Source organism: Excalfactoria chinensis, chromosome 8 (genome assembly GCF_039878825.1).
Source record: "Excalfactoria chinensis isolate bCotChi1 chromosome 8, bCotChi1.hap2, whole genome shotgun sequence".
NCBI lineage: Eukaryota > Metazoa > Chordata > Aves > Galliformes > Phasianidae > Excalfactoria > Excalfactoria chinensis.
This window is the reverse complement of record NC_092832.1, coordinates 10,650,986-10,669,595: the sequence shown is the minus strand read 5'-3', so window position 1 is coordinate 10,669,595 and position 18,610 is coordinate 10,650,986. Positions and strand designations below refer to the sequence as shown.

The window sequence follows — 18,610 nt, the reverse complement described above, 5'->3', positions numbered from 1 at the left end:
GTGGCTATCCTCTGTTCCACGAAGATTTAATCCACAAACTCTTAATGAAGAAAGGATAACATTATCATGATACAAAGTATTAAGCAGTGATGAGTCTTTAAGTCTGTAATGATAATATTGAATCTCCCAATAGCATACCACAGAAAGTGTCATTGTACTCTGAAAGTGCACTGTGAACTTAAGCACGCTGTATGTCCCTAGGAGAAGGAAGTGGTGAGCCACAATATCGATGTACAAAGTCGGGTGCAAGTCCAACAGTTGCTACTTTAAACAAGGTTTGCCTCCTTCCAAACAAAACAAAACTACTTTAAGACTTAGAAGTTTCTTTTCATGTATACCCTGAAGTCCCATACTCATGCTGCTTTCTTTAGTTTGTGTTCTTACACCTCATGCAGCACAAGGTATATTTAATGTGGTTGGTCTTCCTGCTGGAAAGAGGAAGTTTCAGGGTCTTGCTTATGCTACTGCACTCCTGAGCATCATGACAAAATAGTCAACCTGTGTCTGGGACCAGGTCAAGACTTTGGAATACTTTACTGGAACAGTATTAGAAATAAAACCCACCCTACTTTTCTATCAAATATAACTCATTTGTTTAGGCCTGGAGCCTTAGAAAGCAAAGGTAAAAAAACAACAATCTTGGTTCTCTTCTTCTACTGATTGCTACCAAGACTGCCTGCTACTTGTAGAACATTTAAAAGCAATTGTAAAACAACCATTAGCTATTAAAACATTTAGACCTCATCATAATGCAGCACAGACCAGCAACATATTTCACCTTCCATTCAGAAGAGTCACGGTTTCCTTAAATGTACAGAAGCTACTTGAAAAATTAATAAGATCTGTTTCACAAATTACCAATTCAACCATAAGAATATATAGTAAAAATGACAAAAGATTTGTTCTTATAGTTGATAAAAAATGTATGCCAAGGCATTCAAGTAAAGTTACTTTCTATGTTCTGATTTAATGAATCATTTGAGCGGTATCTGGCTGGGTGACAGAGATGCAAGGCTCGCTGAAGCCTGCTCTAATGCCTACTGGTGTAGCCTTCCTTGGGACAGTAAAGCCAGAACAATGTGTCAGACTGAAGTAATATCAAAGAAAGTAAATGCAGTACTGGGGATGCTATGCGGTTGGCCCACAACATCTCTTGACCTGTGAATATCTGTAAGTACTTCTCTGTCCTACTGGCTCCAGTGACCCAGGAAACGCAAAAGAAGAAGCAGCAGTGCAGTAATAAATGGTCTCTGAAATAAGATTTCTGCAATCTTGTAATTCAAGCTGAAAGACATACAAAGATTGCTTGATGGTTTAACCCTATTGAAAAGCTGGGCCTGACACTATGTGAAACCTCCAGTGATTCCTTAAAAGAGGAGCTAATGTTAAATAATGCTTAATGTGAATTTCATAGAGAACTGTCTGTTTTATACATAGCACTGTTTATATTCTTAGCTTTAAAAATGTACTTAATTTGGAAAATATAAATTAAGGAATTTTCTTGATGCATATGACCACAGCTTTTATAATTCATGCCTATGCGTACAATTTTACTGAAAAATACTTACCTTCAAGGAAATAATTTGCCTTTAATTGTGAAAGTGACATTAAAACAAGAACACAACACTCAAATAATATGTCATTTTGTCCTACTATTAGAGAAGGGCTGTAGTGAATAGAAGAGACTGAAATATCCCCTTCCATCCTTATTTAAAAATATCTGAAACTTAATTAACTCTTAAGAATAACACTGCTTGTCCGCTGCTAACGTTTTGTTTCAAATATTTTATTTCATTTGCATTAAAAATATCTCTGTTGATTCCTCCAGTCGATTTCAAAAAGTCTTTCCTCTGTTAATCTGAAAACCAGATCTTCCCTTGACAGGCTAGTTAGGACAATTGTGTATGAGAATAAAAGGGTACTTACACAGATAACAGAACAATAGCAATTAGAGTCCATTCAGGCATTTTGTGTATAATATTTCTGTTTGTTAACCTGAAAAATAGCAATTAAAAAAAATCAAGACATTTCATAGTGAAAGTAAACAGATTTTAACTGCTGAATCAAGTAAGCCCTTCAAAGACTTAGTATGTCAAATAACAATGTTGCAGTTACAGTTGCATGCGAGCCATTAGCCAACTTACTGTCTCCTCTCAGCCAGTCTGAGAGGAAGTGCAAAATTGCCAGTATGTGTCTTTGTTCCAGAGAGAAGTGGCATGAGGAAGATAGAACAGAAGCCAGTTCTTTGAATTCATAGTTTTGGCTGCTCTGAGGACTCAACTCTCCCTGACACCCTATAGGAAATTCCAGGAACTGCACATATGCTTTCTTTAAAGATGGGCCTTCTACACTCAATGTCTTCCTTATTGGTTTCAGATCCACATTTGCTATAAAAGCTAATGTTGCACCATAGCAAAAATGCTAAGTCACAGCTTGAAACAGTGATTGAGCACGTGGTGGGAAGGCAGGGCCAACCCAGGGGAGCTCAGCTGCATTCAATGCACCTGAGTGACTGGAAGGAATGGAATCAGGATCCACCCCTTCCCAGACTTCATGTAAGGGCTGGCAGTGGAGGTGAGAGGACCTTGCTGGAGATCCCTGCCTAGTGGAGGCCTTCCAAAGGTAAACAGTTTTTTTTCCTTTGATTTCTGAATTCACAGTTGCTGCAGCATAGGATTGTGCTACCGTGATATTTTTGCTGTATTTCCCATCATATTGCAGCATTACATGCATGAACGTCTGGGAAATTTTAAGATACTGGCAATAATTCTCTGATGATTCCTGTTATTATTAAAATGGAAACCTACAATTCTAGTTTAAGCACTGGGGATCAGTTCAGACATAACAGGAAAATAATGTGTAAATGAAGAACCACAAAGATGTTCAACAACAGGATTGCTACATCTTCTATTCTCTGGTCCATGTGGTTTAATTCATTATAATACAGTTTTGCTTAAAGTCAAATATTAACGTGAGTTAACAATTCACATAAGAATTGTTTTATGGCTGAATTTCAGCATGACTGGTGCTGTTGTGATGAGCAATTTTATAGAAAAGCCACAGCTCAAAAAGAATGTGTAGTTATGTAGGAATCCAAGAAAAGCTAGCAGAGTTAATTTTATTTAGACAGATGCTGCCATGTAACAGAAATGCTGAAGGGGTGAGTTCTTTAGTATTTTCATTTTCTTCTTCCACTCTGCTTCTCTTCTCTATAGTCTTGCATAAATCACACCCAGAATGAAGCTATTCTATCACTCACACGTGTCTACTGGCACTGGAGAAGACCAATTTTGCTAATAGGTCTGAAAATAAGCCCTTTTTTCTAGAAGCAGGGATTTCCTAAAAGTAGGAATTTCACCTGCTCCATTGGGGCTTTACATTCTTCATTAGAAGAGGAGACAATAGAGATAGAGGACATCAACCACTGCAGAGGTAGAACAATAGACTTCTATACCATGTTCAAGGTTCATTTTAGGAGAAAAGACTTAAATCTGTTTTGGACACTTCAAAGGAAGGTTTAACACCTGGGAGTTTTCTATAACTGTTAGCCTAGTCATAGAAATGTTATTGCTGAGTCCCTTCACCTTATCAGCTCTGATGATTTTATCCAAATAGTACTAAGTGTGATCATGGTAGCATGACAGATGCTTGTAATGCAATCAATGGAAGCTCCAAAAAACTCAAAAGCTAACTCTGCCTCTAATTCATCACTGAAATGCAGCTGTGTGTATATATTGGCATACCCTTTCTTCCAATTGAGTGCAATAAATCCAGCTTTAGGATCAGAACAGAACCGAGCTCAAGGGATCCCAAAGCATAACGATCTGTGAAGATCAGCTAAACACTGAAGTTTCCAATGTAGTCTTCTTACTTTTCCTCCTCCAAAGGGTAGTTTTAAACTGAAATACCTCTCAACAAATTGAATTCCATGGTTTTCTTCACTCAGTAAGGCTTTTAATTTCTATAGGAAATTAGATAGCAGAAACACCCAAGAACACTGGTAAAGTGTTCATACTTGCCATTGTTAAAACTCAAATGCTCTTCTCTCACTTTAGGAAAATTGTACCCAGTTGTATCTGAAATCATTATTAAAAATTCAGTTGTAAATAAGGCATCTTAATAGGATCATTTCCCTTAATTTAAAAATGCACAGATAGTAATGATTAAAGCAGTATCATCCTGTTTTCTCCCTCAAGTCTACTATCAAAGTAAGACTTTCTTGAAGCAGTAATTACTGAATTAGTATCTCAACAGCCCTAGTTTTGTTAAATGACAAAAGGAAAAGCAACATATAATACTACGTGTATAGGAATCATGATGTCAAACTAGAACTAATAGTATTGGTAAATACAAATGGTTTTTCTTAATCAAAAGATGCACATTTACCAACTACTGTTAAAAGAGCAAATGGCAGTAGCTGGCAGCAAAGCTAGTAACTGATAAACTGTTTCATTTTTCTGGTTATAGGAAAAGACCCCAAACAAAGGCTGAAAGGTCTTGACTCAATGCTGATGACAGCGATAAACACTAAGAAATGTCTGATGGAATCATCTTGACAGACAATTCATATGTAACATTCCAGTTAATCTGCTATGATAAGACACAATGGAAGAGACAGATCCAAAACACATGGGAAAACTCTGTCAAATAGAGAAAGCATCTTTATTTCATAGCTCTACAAGGAGTTTATATTGATTAGAGCACAGGAAGGTGTCATTCTTGTACACAAACTGAGAGATGCAGTTATTTGTGTCAATTAACTCTTATTCAATGTTAGTATTGATTGGCAAGGTCTCAACAGTAGTCATTGCCATCAATATGCTATTTATGAAGGAGGCAGTCATAAGATGCAGATAACCAGCAGGATATGCCAGTATGAATCTGCCGATGTACTACTGTCACTGGACTGGATGAAGTGAGGCTTCCACAACCTTTCAGCACAACACCTGTCCTAAAGCACTTGTGCAACTGAAAAAGAAAACATTTTAGGCTGATCAGACTAAAGCTAGCAACCTACAGGTGTGAAGCCTTAAGTAATATGGAGCAGTGGAAGGGCAGTCACTTTCAAGAACAAGCTGTGTGTCAGCACTAAGGCCTCTGAAGAGTAAAGCTTTCAGGAAACAGGGAAGTGCAAGTCCTCTGCAAAAATGGTTCATTAATTCTTCGTCTTGCCTTTGGCCATAACTAGTACTTCAGAACAATCCATGAAAGACAGGAGGAAAAGGTCACCAGATTTGCCTCACACATAATATGGTAATGCTTAAACACTGCAAAAGCTTAGGACATGATTTGGGCACAGAAATATTCTGTTAGAGAGTGTGGTTAAACTTTCTCACACCTATCTAAAGAAAGAAAGGAATATGCAACTTTTCAAAAGTGAGTGCCTCTGTTTTCTTAAACTGTAAGAATGGATAGGTAAGCCAAAAATGCTGGATGGGTTTCTCAGATGCTCATTTGTGAGTACTGTGGCTCATGCCAGCACAGCTTGCAGGAAGGATGTGCAATGGCTAGGCTAACTTCTTCCCTCAGCCATTAGACAAAAGGACCACCAAAGCTCATACAAAAGAGCTCAGAATGAGTAGATTCATCACAGTGACAGAAACTGACAGGTAAAGGACTGAAGAATAAGATGCAGACAAATTTCATTGCAAACCACATTCCGGTAACTGACTGGAGCTCAGCCTGCAAAAAAAGTGAACTCTAATATTTCCATATTCTGGGAATACAGAGGAATCCGAGGTTGAGGTAACCAGTAAATGGAAAACTAAACCCAATGACGACACAAAGAGCACACGCAGTTGTTCTTTTTCCTTTGATTATCTCCCCATTCAGTTACTTTTATCCACTGATTTTGCTGGTGGAACTCCATTAGCAAATGCTGGCCTGAACTGTAACCAGTGCCTGCCACAGCAGCAAATTTAAGTACTTGTGCTATAATTTGAACAGGAACATCAGAACACCTGAATTAAAGGAAAGAAACTCAGCACCACAGGTGCTCACCACCTCAGCATTTTCTGATTTCTAGGAAATAATTTGATACAGGAAAATAGTCCAACATGAATAGCAGGTAGATAAGACAAAGCTGTAATAGAGAATTTTGAACACATATTTAATAAACAGCAATATCACATTCATTATGAGAATCTGTGAATGACAAGTGCCATAAAATGTATGTAACCTTAAGGTACAGCAGAACTTCTATTTTCAACGTGCAATACTAAACTTAAAAAAATAAAATCAGACATTCACAAACATAATAATATAGCCTCAATTTCTATATAAATAGCTAATTTTGTCTTCATCTTTTAACAAAATGCCCTTACACGCTCTGGAGAATATTTGACATCTCAGTTTTCGTAACAAAAGCTTACAGGCGCTGTGGGACTTTATTTGGGAAGAGCTTTAACCATTCTAAAATGTCTCTTGAGATGCCTCTAGTGCATTTCCCAGCAGTGGTGATTGAATAATATGTTGCCCAAAGGAGGCTGAACTGCAAGTGTTCCTTTAAAAACCAATGGAGCTGAAAATTGTTGTTGCTTAGTTCACAACATGCTCTTTTACCCTTCTTCAGCTAAGCTCTACTACTGACATGCATTTTACTTCCTTCCCTCTTCAGCAAGTTCTTCAGACTGAAATATTTCTAGTATGAGAAGGAAGTTCACTAGCAGTGCTACCTCCCTACTCATCAGGCGTTTTAACCATATTAACAAAGAAAGTAAGATTTAAATTTCTAAACCCTACAAACATAAACACAGGTTATAATTTATCCCCTGCAAAAGCAATCAATCTATGAGTTGGAGAGACTCATATTGATTAAATTTAAGTATGGCACTAGAGATTCAAACCCATGCCTTCTGCTAGAGATAGCTTTTCTGTCAGTCAGTTTTATACCAGAAATACAAGGAGGAAAGACTCAAATAATTTTATTACTTCTCTATTTCCAGTATTTTCAAATTACTTTACTTTCAGCAACACTAAAAACTCCACCTGTTGTGAGATGCATATAAAACAGTAATAAATTCTTGTGTAGCACTCACAATTGTTATCCTTTCCCAAAATGCTGTATTTCTAAGCAATTTATCTTTGTTGTTATGTTTTGAGTAGGCTACTTTGCCCTCCTACAGCAAAGCTCCTATGCAGCGAACTGCTTTTGAAACCTGATATTCAGGCCACGTTATCTCTGAATAGCAAAAATAATTTAAAATATAAGTTCTGCTTTTGAGGTTTTTCAGCTGAAGTGACTAGTAAGCGTTTATACCGCAGAGCAACAGAAATGCATTTTTAAGACACAAAGACCTAATTCAAAGAGCAGGTGTACACACATCATATCGATGCTACTTCAGTATAACAAAAAATATCTTCTATGGTTGCAATGTTGTTAAAATCTAAATCACAGCTAAATGACTACAGGTGCAGAATGAGGTCCAAACACAAGAACTCTTACATTTAGAAAAGACTGTGCACAGAATCAGCAGAAAGAAAAAGAAACACATCTTCCATAGTTAAAAAAACAAAACAAATGAAAATCCTCAACAAAAACAAAAGTCTGGAACGTACTGAGATCTGTGTTCCAATGGCATTTCTCTGACTATCAGGCAAATTATAAGGGAACAGGAAGAGTTGGGTTTCTATTCACCAAAGACTAGATTTCATGTCTCAGATGCCACAAGAATGAACTTTGGTGAATCTACATGTAAACATTGCGCGTGATGGGAGGTGGCAGAGAGGAAACTTGTTTCAAGAGTAACAGCCTACACACAGTTAGCAACTCTTGTTGCTCCCTTCCTGACAAGGTGTCAAGATGCAAAGCATAATCTGGGTCCAAGACGTAAGTGTCAGGGCGACCCAAAAAGCTAGAACCATTTTGTGAAGTTACTACTATTCTATTATTCCCTTTTCTTTAGTCCCTGTGTTTTTAAGTATCCTCTGCAGAGCTTCTGACTATCTATCTGTGGTGAAGGATCATACCCTAGACCTACTTCCCTTTGAAATTAGGAGCAAGAAAGGTCAAGCTGGATCTTCTTTCCATTTTGAGAAGTTAGTGGTAATAATTATTAATTATACTAAATCCTGATAGCTCAGCTACACGGAGCCAGAGCAAAAGAAAGTGACAGATGTCATAAACTCACACTTAATAGGAGGCGATGAGGTAGCAGAACCTTTAAAAGACTCACCATCATCCTCTAGAGACCACTGGCCTAGTTTTTAAAAATCCACAAATACTCCTGGTGACACAGCCACTGTCAGGAGCAAGGAAGGGGCTGACTTGTTAGTCCACAGGGATTGTGACATTTCCTACATGCACACACAGCCTCTCTGTGCCCAGATCACAAATACAAATAATGGGATGTTTAGTCAATCAAGAATTGCTAAATTAAGACCGATACTTACCGGAAAGTTTTGACAAGATTTTTAAGCTCTGTGTAGACATCCCCTAATGTAATCTGAAGAGGGCCCAAAACTGCAGGTAATCTAGAAGGCAAGAAACACTGATTAATATGTTTTTGTCTCTTAATTTCTCCTCAAGTAAGGCTTCCATCAGAGCTCACTGAAGGTAATGAAAAGGGAAAAAAGATTTGTGCAATAGATTTGGCATATAGTTTACATTTCAGATTCCTCTCAGTGCTTTCTGGGCAATATCTTCACTTTTATAACATTTTTCTTATAAGAAGCTCCAGTTTAGCATGAACATAAAGTAGAAATTGAATATAGTTTTACATGCATGTTCTATTAAATTCCATGTTGGCTCAGACATAACATTCTTACAATAAAAATCAAATGTTTTTCATTATAAATCCTGGAATTTCAGGCTTTGTAAATACTTTAAAAGTTTATATTGGTTAAAAAATAACAGTACAAAAGGAAACTCACATGCCTAACTGTCGTTCACATAAAGAATATATCTGTTAATCTTAGACTTGCATATGATGCAACAACGATGCAACAGAAATACCACTCAGCTGGAAATCTGATAATTCGGACAAAGATGTTAGCAGGGCAATCAGAAAATTTCAATGGTGGATTGCTTCCCTGCTTGAATGTATACAACTCTGATAGAGAACACTGCAAATCACACATACTGCTTAACTAGTTATTGTTACTGCCAGCGTTTGGGGATACCATCTATTGCTATCAGATGTGGATTTAAGCTAAAAATTTTGCTTCTGTTTGCTTGTTTAACAGTTAGCAACTTTTTGAATATCCATTTGAATATCCAATTAATTATATGTATGGGTACTGTGCTGGTACTGTTGGAATAGTCAATATTTCTAGTTGTCTTTATATCACTGCACATTTTGCTAGAACTGTGTATTCCCACCAACTTCATCTGAACCACAAAATCAATTAAAACTACAATTAAAATTACAAGTAGTGTATACATAAAGTGCTTACAGCTATATATTATTATTTACATACACATATATTTATTGCTGATTGCCAGTTCCTATTTTATATCCCTCAGAACCCGCTTTTAAAGAACTTAATTTAGGTACTTCAGATGTTTCCAGGAATCTGAGGGAAAGGAGGATGAAAAATTAAGTGCTTTCTGCAGATTTTTTTGAAGCACATTTTCATTTTAAGCTCCATATGTTAAAGCAACATTTAGATAAAGAAAACATAAATATTTTCAGTGTAATGGCACGGCAGATTTCTAACAACTACTGACGAACAGGAACATGCTGTCCTGCCAGCCTTAAATGCTACAACTTGTCCATTCTTACATGCACTAGAGCTTGTAGTTGACAAGTTTATCTTAGACACCATCTTAGAAGCAAGATTCTGACATTTATCTCAGCAGGCTGTGCAAACTGACATCTGCTACTCCATAAAGCATGACAGGGTCAGAAATGATTTCTTTAGGGCAATACAGGTCATGAATAATGCCACCAGAAAAAGGTGAAGAATATCCTTGCACAGTGTGTTTATTACTTAAATGATGATGATCTCCATATTGACAGTTACTGAAGTAAGGAATACTTACGCTTTTCTCAGTTTTTCCAGGACAATTCGCTTTCTAATCTGCATTTGTGCATTTGAATCAACAAGTGGGAACGTGAGGTCTTGCTGTTGATCGTCCTGTATTACCATATTAAAACCTTTAATTACATGCTAATATTTAATTGCAGTCAATGCATTAAAATAGTCACAGCTTATCAAATGATGTTTAAACATAGGAAAACTCTCATCTCTGCACAGAAAAAAGCAGCCAGTAATGTGTTAATGGACAGAACTCTGGTTAATTTCATTCAACACAGAGTTTGCAGCTCACTTGCCTTTCCCCTTTCCTTGCAAAGCTGTATGCTGGATACTTTACTTCAACTAGTCACTCTACACTTTTCTACAAAAAGCAGTGTAGTAGCTTTATTTTAAAAGAAGCAATATTATGAAAGTTATGCCTTCTTGTGTTCATAATACACTTGATCTTTAAATACAAAAGCAATTTCACATGCTTGTACAAACTGTACAGCCTACCTAGGATAGTTAATGTATTGTTTTACTGTATTGACAAGAAGACCTGGTTGCTGTCAGATGGTCTGCCTACCCTGATAAACTTCAGACCACTCTATTTCTTTAGTTCTGCAAATACTCCAGACTCTTCCCCCCAGACTGTCTATGTTGCAGCAACATATTCAAACAAATCAGCAGGCACCCACCAGCTCAGAGAATTTTAACTAGTGATGCCAGAGCTCTAGTCTTACTCAAAAGAAGAAATAAATCCAATCTCGAGACTCTCTGTCATGAATTAAAGGCAAAAAAAGAAAAAGTTAATATAGATTTTAGGTAATGAATTAAAGGTGGAGGAAAAAACAGCTCCAGTTTCTCTTTCACCCAAGACCTATTCTGTCCTATAATGGGTTTGTTTCTTCTAAGCAAACCTCATTTACCCTGCAAGGCAGCGGTTTTACAGAAAGCCTTTGTTGCAGGAGTCCTAGTCCTTCCATCTCCCCAGAAAGTCACAGAAGTCACCAGTTTTTTCTTGCCAGTGAGCTATTCTCACATGGGGTTCTTTAGCAGCTTCATCTCATTGCAATTATACAACGCTACAGTTGTAGAGATGATGAAAAGGACAGGCCTGGGAAGTGGTGACAGTAGTTGTACTTCATTTTTCTACTAAGATTACAGTAGTAATAGTGCTACCTGTTCTCATTTGCTACAAAAACTATATAGGGCCCATATAGATCTTCTTTCCTATTCCTGATTGCCAGTACTTGCCTCTGCTTGTTTCAGTCCATGTTCAGATTGTGCTCAAGTAGCCAAGGCATCTTTCGTGTTTCACAAGCTGTAAGGAAGCTACCAGGACTGAATGTTTCCCAAAAAGTTGAATTCATTCTCATCAGCCTAAAATAATTTTCTTCAGTCTTATGGGATTGTTTTGAATCTATCCAATCTAACTTTTAGTATTTTATATTAATAGGTTGATGCTACCATGGCCATATCCATTTACAAACGCAGCAACAAACAGCTTGTAATATCTACTTAAAAGCAGGATTTAAGCAGCCTGGACACTGTTCTATTAGGCACTTACTTTGTCTGTACTTGAATGTTCATCTGTTTCTGTATGTGCTAACTCCTCTTCAGTCAAGATGCACTTTCCTTTATAGAACTCTCTTACTCGGAGCTGCAGGAACTCTGTTTCTTCTTTTAATCGTTCATAACTAGGCACAGGCTTAACTGTTTCACCTGAGCCCATAAAAGGTAAGGAATAGTTCAGACTGTTTTCAGATTTCCCTACATCAGCGCTGTTAAGATCTTCAGGTGTATCTAAGTCATCCTCGTCAAGTTCTTCATTTTCTTGGTTGGCAGATAATAGGCATCCTGATGAGCATAAAGTGTAGTTTGGGCCGTACAAAAACTTCAAGGTTTCCTCAGTTCTCCATTCTGTAAGTGTTTGCTTAAGCAGTTCTAATAAACTGCGTTTGGCAACTGAGAAAGGAACTGAATGCCCCAGTTGAATTTTTTCATGTTGTTTTGAATTAACTAGTGTTTTAAGGTATTCCGCTCCTTTTTTGCTCACACCTAGGAAGACTACCTGTGAATTGCTGTGGGTATTCTCACAGTTCTCAGAAGCATTTGATTCTCCTGGAGTAGTGCTTTTTGAGGGCGTCGCAGTTATTTTCTTTTGAACTGTGCAAGCATGCATTTCTTCCTGAGCATCTAATTTACAACTGGAGAGTTGTTCAGTGACTTCCACCATGTCTGAGCCTTCAGACTTAGGGCTGGAATAGACTTTCTGAGCGTGCTTCTTTTTGAGGATGCTGTTTCTGTGCAATTGCTGTGTAAGACTGGCTGAACTTGACTGACTTCCCGGTAGAACAGAAGAAACAAATTCCTGTTCGGTATCGCTGCTGCTATCACTGGCTGTGCCATAAGAAGCAGCTTCATATGGTGTTGAAGATACCTTAGGATTTTCAATGTCAGAAGCTTTAACTACTTCATCACATAGTTTCACCTCTTCTCCAGATTGGCCACTGTAACACAAAACACAAGTCATCAGTGAAATAAGGACTTGATGTTATGTGAGATTAGAAAATTATTATATAAAAGTAAGATAATAGAACCTTGTTCCTGTATAGAAAGTGTATACTTTTTTTTTTTTTTCTCTAGAAATCATCTTTAAACTCAGAGTTCTAATGTTTTGCAATTAAGATGGCAAGTTTAAATGCTATTTAGAGAAACTAGTTCCCAGATGCTTAGTGGCAGTTAGAATAGTAAACAAGTTGTTATTAAAGACAGACTTAAGTTCCAATTTAGTATGAAGAATTTTAAAGTATTTCCATTTTAAAATGTAGATCAGTATCTCAATATACACATAAACTCGATACCTGAAAATCAGTAGTCAGTAGATCTTGTTTTTGGCATATTTAAGTTTGCCATCTAATGGTTGGACGTTCCAAAAGAAAACAAAGTCGCCATACACAGCAAGGTACAGAGAGATGACAGAGTAACGTGAATTCAATTGAGCTGATATTGATGTTTTAGAATAGGAAGTGCAGACGTTTTCATCACCTATAATTGGTACCCCTTTCTTCATAAAGAATAGGTGGTATGAAATATTTAAAGTATAAACAGTGTATTTGTTTCAGATTTCAGCAGGCTCAATTATGACACATAGGCCAAGAGCAGCTGTACACTAAATCATACAGGTCAAACATGCTAGTTTAGAATCACAAAGGAAAAGAAATAAGACAATTAACCCTTTGTCCAATAACGTCTTTTCAAAGATTTACCCAATATCGTGTTAATATTTCTAACTATAAATGCATATAACAAATTATTGTTCAATGTACCTCTGCCCCTTCTTCAGCAGCTCTATGTCTGATGGTCTGCAAAAAGAATATAAAGAATGATGACTTTTTTTTTTCTGCTAAATCAGTGCTCTTGAAATACACAAACACAGAAAACACATAGTTGGGGCTGAGAAGAACCTCTAATGATCTCTTAGTCCAACATCCTTTGTTCAAAGCAGGGTTAGCTGAAGCAGGTTCATACATTCACATTCACAGAGCATAATTTGTGTGGGCCTGTAGCATTATACGTTTAACAACTTATCAAATCTTATGAATGTTAGTCAGAAAGGACCTCTGGAGGTCTCTAATCTGACCTACTGAGACAGTGAGACTGTTACCAGCAGCAGATTAGGTCAGCCACACCTTCTGTAAGTTTAAATCTTGAGGATTGAGATTTCAGAACCTTTTTGCATGCACTGATTTGTTCCACTGCTCTCTTAGAGCACACCTTTTTCCCCAGTGTCAATGTAAACCACTGATACCATAATTTATGGCCAACATTCCTCATTAAGTTTTTTGACAGTAACCAAGAACAGTTTGGGTCTGTAGTCTATGTAATTTTTTTCAACAAGTTGTAGACTTTTCAGATCATCCCTTGGTTTCTTCTTCCTCGAACTAAACATGCTCAGATCCTCATAGGTCACAAGGTCTCTATAGGAAAAACAATCTTCAGTAGTTTGCAGAAAAAATGCTCCAAATGGTTACAGGAAACAGGAATATTCAGGATATCTTCATTTGAGATGTTGTTTGTTTAAAAAAATAGGCTCTTAAGTTACAGCGGTCTAAGAAAATGGAATCCAGAGGTTTCCAGAAACACTAAAAACTGTTACTTAACAGATTCTGAAGGATTTCTTCCCAAATTTCTAGCTGCAGTTCTGCTTCATTTCAGTTATAAGGTATCATCACAATGCTAATTAATGTATTCAACACTGGATATTGAAATCTATACCTGCCTTATGAATGACAGAGAACCTTTTAAGCATGCCCTGAATGTAAGTCAATGAAATAACTCCTTAAACTTGGACAGTATATATAAAAAAACCAACACAACAAATGTAAAAGGATGAAAGTTGCACTTTTCATATAAATGAACTGAGTCTGGAAAGTAAAGGTGATAAGATAGTGAAACTATTAACTCCAAATAATTACTCTTTAAAGTTTTAAATGGAGGTTTTTATCCTCCAAGAGGATTTCAGATATTTTCATGTGTAAATGTGTATCAGTGTGTGCATATACAATGCTTATGCAAACTGGTATTACTTTATTATTTATTTGTTGGTTTGTTTTGGAAAATATGCCCACCCCAGCATGAATAATTAACTATGTCAAACATATCAGAACTCTGCTTTTTATGTTAACAACAGAGATGTTAAAAATAGTTTCTTTAGAGAGAGCAAAACAATACCATGAATACACCTGTAAGCTTACTTAAATATTTTACAGTTTTACCAAATTCCTCAGATCAGGCTGTTTTAAGCCTCTCCTCTCACTGACCCACGTTTCATATAAATCCTCCTACCGTGAAACTGAGCTCACACACAGTTTCAGATTGTTTATTCTCTTGAAAGCAAGGGTACTTGCTTGGACAATGAAAATGGAATGAATGAGCTGAACCTTCTCTAGGCAAGTATTTACTGTTGAGCAGTGACACCCAGTGGCTCAATTCATTATTTGCACACCTGTTTCCTAATTTTTTTAATATATTAAAGCATAGACTGTAACTCTTCCAAAATGTGTCGCAGTAATAACAGAAAATAGGCAACCTAAAATGACAGTTTTATGCAGGGTAAGGAACTTTCTCATTTTGCAGACTTTCAGGCTAACCTTAAGCCCAATGCAAGTGCTCTGTTAAAATGAGAAAACCTCTTGTAAGGTTAAGATGAATCATTCCTTTATCTTACACGGCTTGTAAAAATCCAATCACGATAAATACATTTTAAAATTAATAGGAGTTCACTATTATTTACGACTAGTTTGCCCCCTAAACTAACGCAGTCAAGTCTGTTGAGTAGTTATTATTAGAACTGGGCCACATCAATTACAGTAATCCACATGGCAGCAACACTTAACATGAACACTACACTAACTTAACACAATCACTTGTCTCTGCTTCAGCCTAACCATTTGGATGTATTGCAACTAATTAAATTGCATTTCAGCTTGGACTGAGAAAACAATATCCTCGAAATGAGCTACAAATACATAAGGTCACACTTACATTTCTTCTTCTCGCATCCATACTGGACTCTTGGAAATTTGAGCTTCAAAATATTTAGATGCTTTGTAGCAAAAATTGCTGCAAAAGCACTGGAAATAAAGGATAGAAAATACGATTAAAGACATCTTCAGTAGTAATAACTAAAAAAAAAAAAACCTAATAAAACACCAAAATACTCAAAGAGCAATTCTGAACCTGTAAAATGGCCTCACAGTTTAAAAGACATGCAGTAACATTCAGCTGTTTAACAATGTAAATTCTGGACAGCAACAGAATTTATTGATTTATTTATTGTAGTTTTCAATATGACTCTTGACATTTTGGAGATGGAAATACACTACTTACTTTATGAAAATGATTTTGATGAGATCCAAATGCATTGGTTCTGATTCAGTCCACTATACGAGTGCTGTTACAAAATGCATTTGTGATTTGGAGACAATATTAAATACATTTTTAAAACAGCTTGTTACCATACCTTTCTTTCAGTAATATCGTAAACTCTGTTAGTTTTTGTTGAAATCCTGTACTTCTGTTTTGGCACCTAAAAGGATACACTTTCATCAGCAAGATTGTCACATTGTTATATAAAACTTTCCTTTTAGTTCACATTTTCAGTATATGTAATGTATTCAGTTTTAACTGAATTACGTACTACAACAGCTCTCTTGGTATTGTATCTCCTTAGACATTAGAATTGCAATTTCTCATTATTCACTCACATCTTAGTAGACAACTTCAGGTTTACAAGAAAGCTTCTGCTGGGAGCGAACCAATGGAGCTGTTTCAGAAGAAACCCTGTTCATGTGTGACTGCCACTATTCAGGCAAATCCAGAGGGGAGCTTACATGAAAAGTAATAGTTCCCAAGTTCTGTTGGGACATGCTTAGTCCAAAATGGTACGTATTTTTCCTTTCCTGATTTATTTTTCTCAGGTAACTGGTTGTATCACAACTGGTATTATGCTATAGGTTATGTAACTGAACTCATAGTTCCACTTAAGCTCTAATACACTGTATTTAAGCATGACTGATTTTGATACAAGTAAAGTCTGTTTTTGGAGGGGATGTATTTGCAGTCACATAGTAATACCCATGTGTTTTACCTCTTTCATATCAGCCCTTCTTACAAAGGTACAGAAGGAACAGATTAAAATGTTTCTGCATGCACAAAGGATAGCTATGAAGCCATACCTTATTCATCTTTATTACTGTCCAAATAGATTGTAATTGATTCCCTTATACAGCAACGGTTGTCAGCCAATCAGATTTAACTTCAGAAGCATTATACTGAAATGATACCTGACAGCATTTTAATCTAGGTTTTAACATTCTAAGTTTAAAATGAAAAAAATAAGCAAGAGAATAAAAAATGCTAATAGGTCCTTATGATAACATTAGTCAAAAAAAGCAACTTACATTTTCCAGTTTATTTTTACATACAGGGTAACCACATAGTTTGATGATAGACCGTTCATCAACAACGTCCTTATAGTGAGATGGAGTAATACATTTTCCCTGCAATGACAAGAAAATAGTTCAAAAATAATGGAAGATCTGTCACTTTTCATACTCAGATGGAAATAAGCAAATACGTACTTTCCATTTTACAACAGTAAGTTTAATATACAGCACTTGAACCGTGGGGTAAAGAGCACCATTGGCTAAATTCACAGAGGGCATGATATGGACTCAACTTTTTGTACTTCCCAGAAGCATAAACAAAGTATGCTAATAGGGAGAGATTCACAATTATATCTCACCCTACAAAACCGGAGCATATTTTCACTGCAGAACCCTTGAAAATAAGGCAGCCATCGACAGAGCTGACAAGAGAGGATGAACTTGTCTGCTCTGAACTGCAGCAAACTGTTCTAAGGACTTTAAAAAAACAGTTGGACACTAAGATACAAAGTAATACAAAAACTTGTGACACCTACAGAATTCAGAAGGAACTCTTCAGTAATGTCCTCCTCCAGGAGCTGCTCAACAATACGCAGTGCCTTTTTTTCAAGTTCAATCTTTTTTCTCATAGAAGCCTCCAGGGCTGCTTTCCTGTAACATAAGAGATGTTGAATGAAACAGAAAGCAGCTCCCATAAGCAATTCCCACCTGAATATCTTCTTTTCTGAAAAAACAGTAGTTTATATTTTCTGCATCTCATCAAGTTGGCCAAACAAAGCAATAAGTGGACTATAAATTTTGTAATAACCACTAAAAGCGAACAAAAAGATTCCAACTTTGCTTTATTTTCTCCCCAGTCAGGAAAAGTATCGACTTTTATTGCCAAACCACAACAGAACTATTCCAGTTTTGCATGCAGCCATTGGTCATGTATTTTCCTGAACCTTCCCTGTATCTGCAGTGAGGCATATTTTAATATATTCTCTCAATATATGTAGATTGTAGCCTTTGCTGAACTTTCTCATCCTGTCAGACAGGCCGATTGCACTGCAGCAGCCAGGTGACAGCACAGGGACAGCCCCTGTAGCTCCACCTCCCCCAGGAAAGTTGTTCTCCTGTCATCAGTGTCACCACTGCAAATCTGAATTCCTTTGGGCATCTTTCCCTGATGGGCGGCTGTCTGACATCTAGGGGGAGCAGCTGGCAGAGGCACCTGTACTATGTTCTTCTATGCTGCTTAAAGGGGATGCAGCTTTCAGCCCTGCTCAGATGTAATGTGCAGCTCTGGCCAAACAGGATGGCTATGCCTATTCTAAGCAATGCTAGGTTGATGTTCGGTTAAAAGATGCACAGCATCATGCCAAAAACCTGCTGGAGGTGGATGCTGGTGTCTCTGGAGGTCAGTCATCTCCAGCAAAGCCAAAATCACAGGAGGAAAAGAGTACAGTTTCAGAGTGAAGCAAAACAAAGTGACCGCTGTATGATACCTCTGAGCAGCGTCTTCATTTTTAGGGGCAGCAGACCGTTTATTTCCTAGAAATCGAAAACATGGAAGCATATAAGTGTCTTTTCTTCCTTTAGCAACGGAAAACATTGGAACTTTAAAAAAATAGGAAGACTTGTGCAAGCACAGCAGAATGCACAGAGCCGTGCTTTTGGTGGCCGTGCCTTCAGCGAGGCAATAACCGCTCAGCAGTGTC

The 18,610-nt window shown here is 37.0% G+C and overlaps 1 protein-coding gene across 3 annotated transcripts in view; it reads right to left on the bottom strand.

The window, feature by feature from the left end:
- RPAP2 (RNA polymerase II associated protein 2) overlaps positions 1-18,610 on the bottom strand; it is a 34,563-nt gene that overhangs the window by 15,550 nt on the left and 403 nt on the right. For 2 of the 3 annotated variants that reach the window (XM_072343298.1, XM_072343299.1), the window contains exons 2-11: positions 18,398-18,443; positions 17,447-17,561; positions 16,926-17,024; positions 15,986-16,051; positions 15,508-15,596; positions 13,290-13,325; positions 11,528-12,470; positions 9,983-10,077; positions 8,392-8,472; positions 1,927-1,995 (exon numbers count right to left, since the gene is read on the bottom strand). In XM_072343298.1, coding sequence (XP_072199399.1) covers positions 1,927-1,995; positions 8,392-8,472; positions 9,983-10,077; positions 11,528-12,470; positions 13,290-13,325; positions 15,508-15,596; positions 15,986-16,051; positions 16,926-17,024; positions 17,447-17,561; positions 18,398-18,443 — 1,639 coding nt within the window. Of the gene's footprint in view, positions 1-1,926; positions 1,996-8,391; positions 8,473-9,982; positions 10,078-11,527; positions 12,471-13,289; positions 13,326-15,507; positions 15,597-15,985; positions 16,052-16,925; positions 17,025-17,446; positions 17,562-18,278; positions 18,444-18,610 lie in introns of all 3 variants that reach the window. The other variant, XM_072343300.1, reaches the window with a different exon arrangement.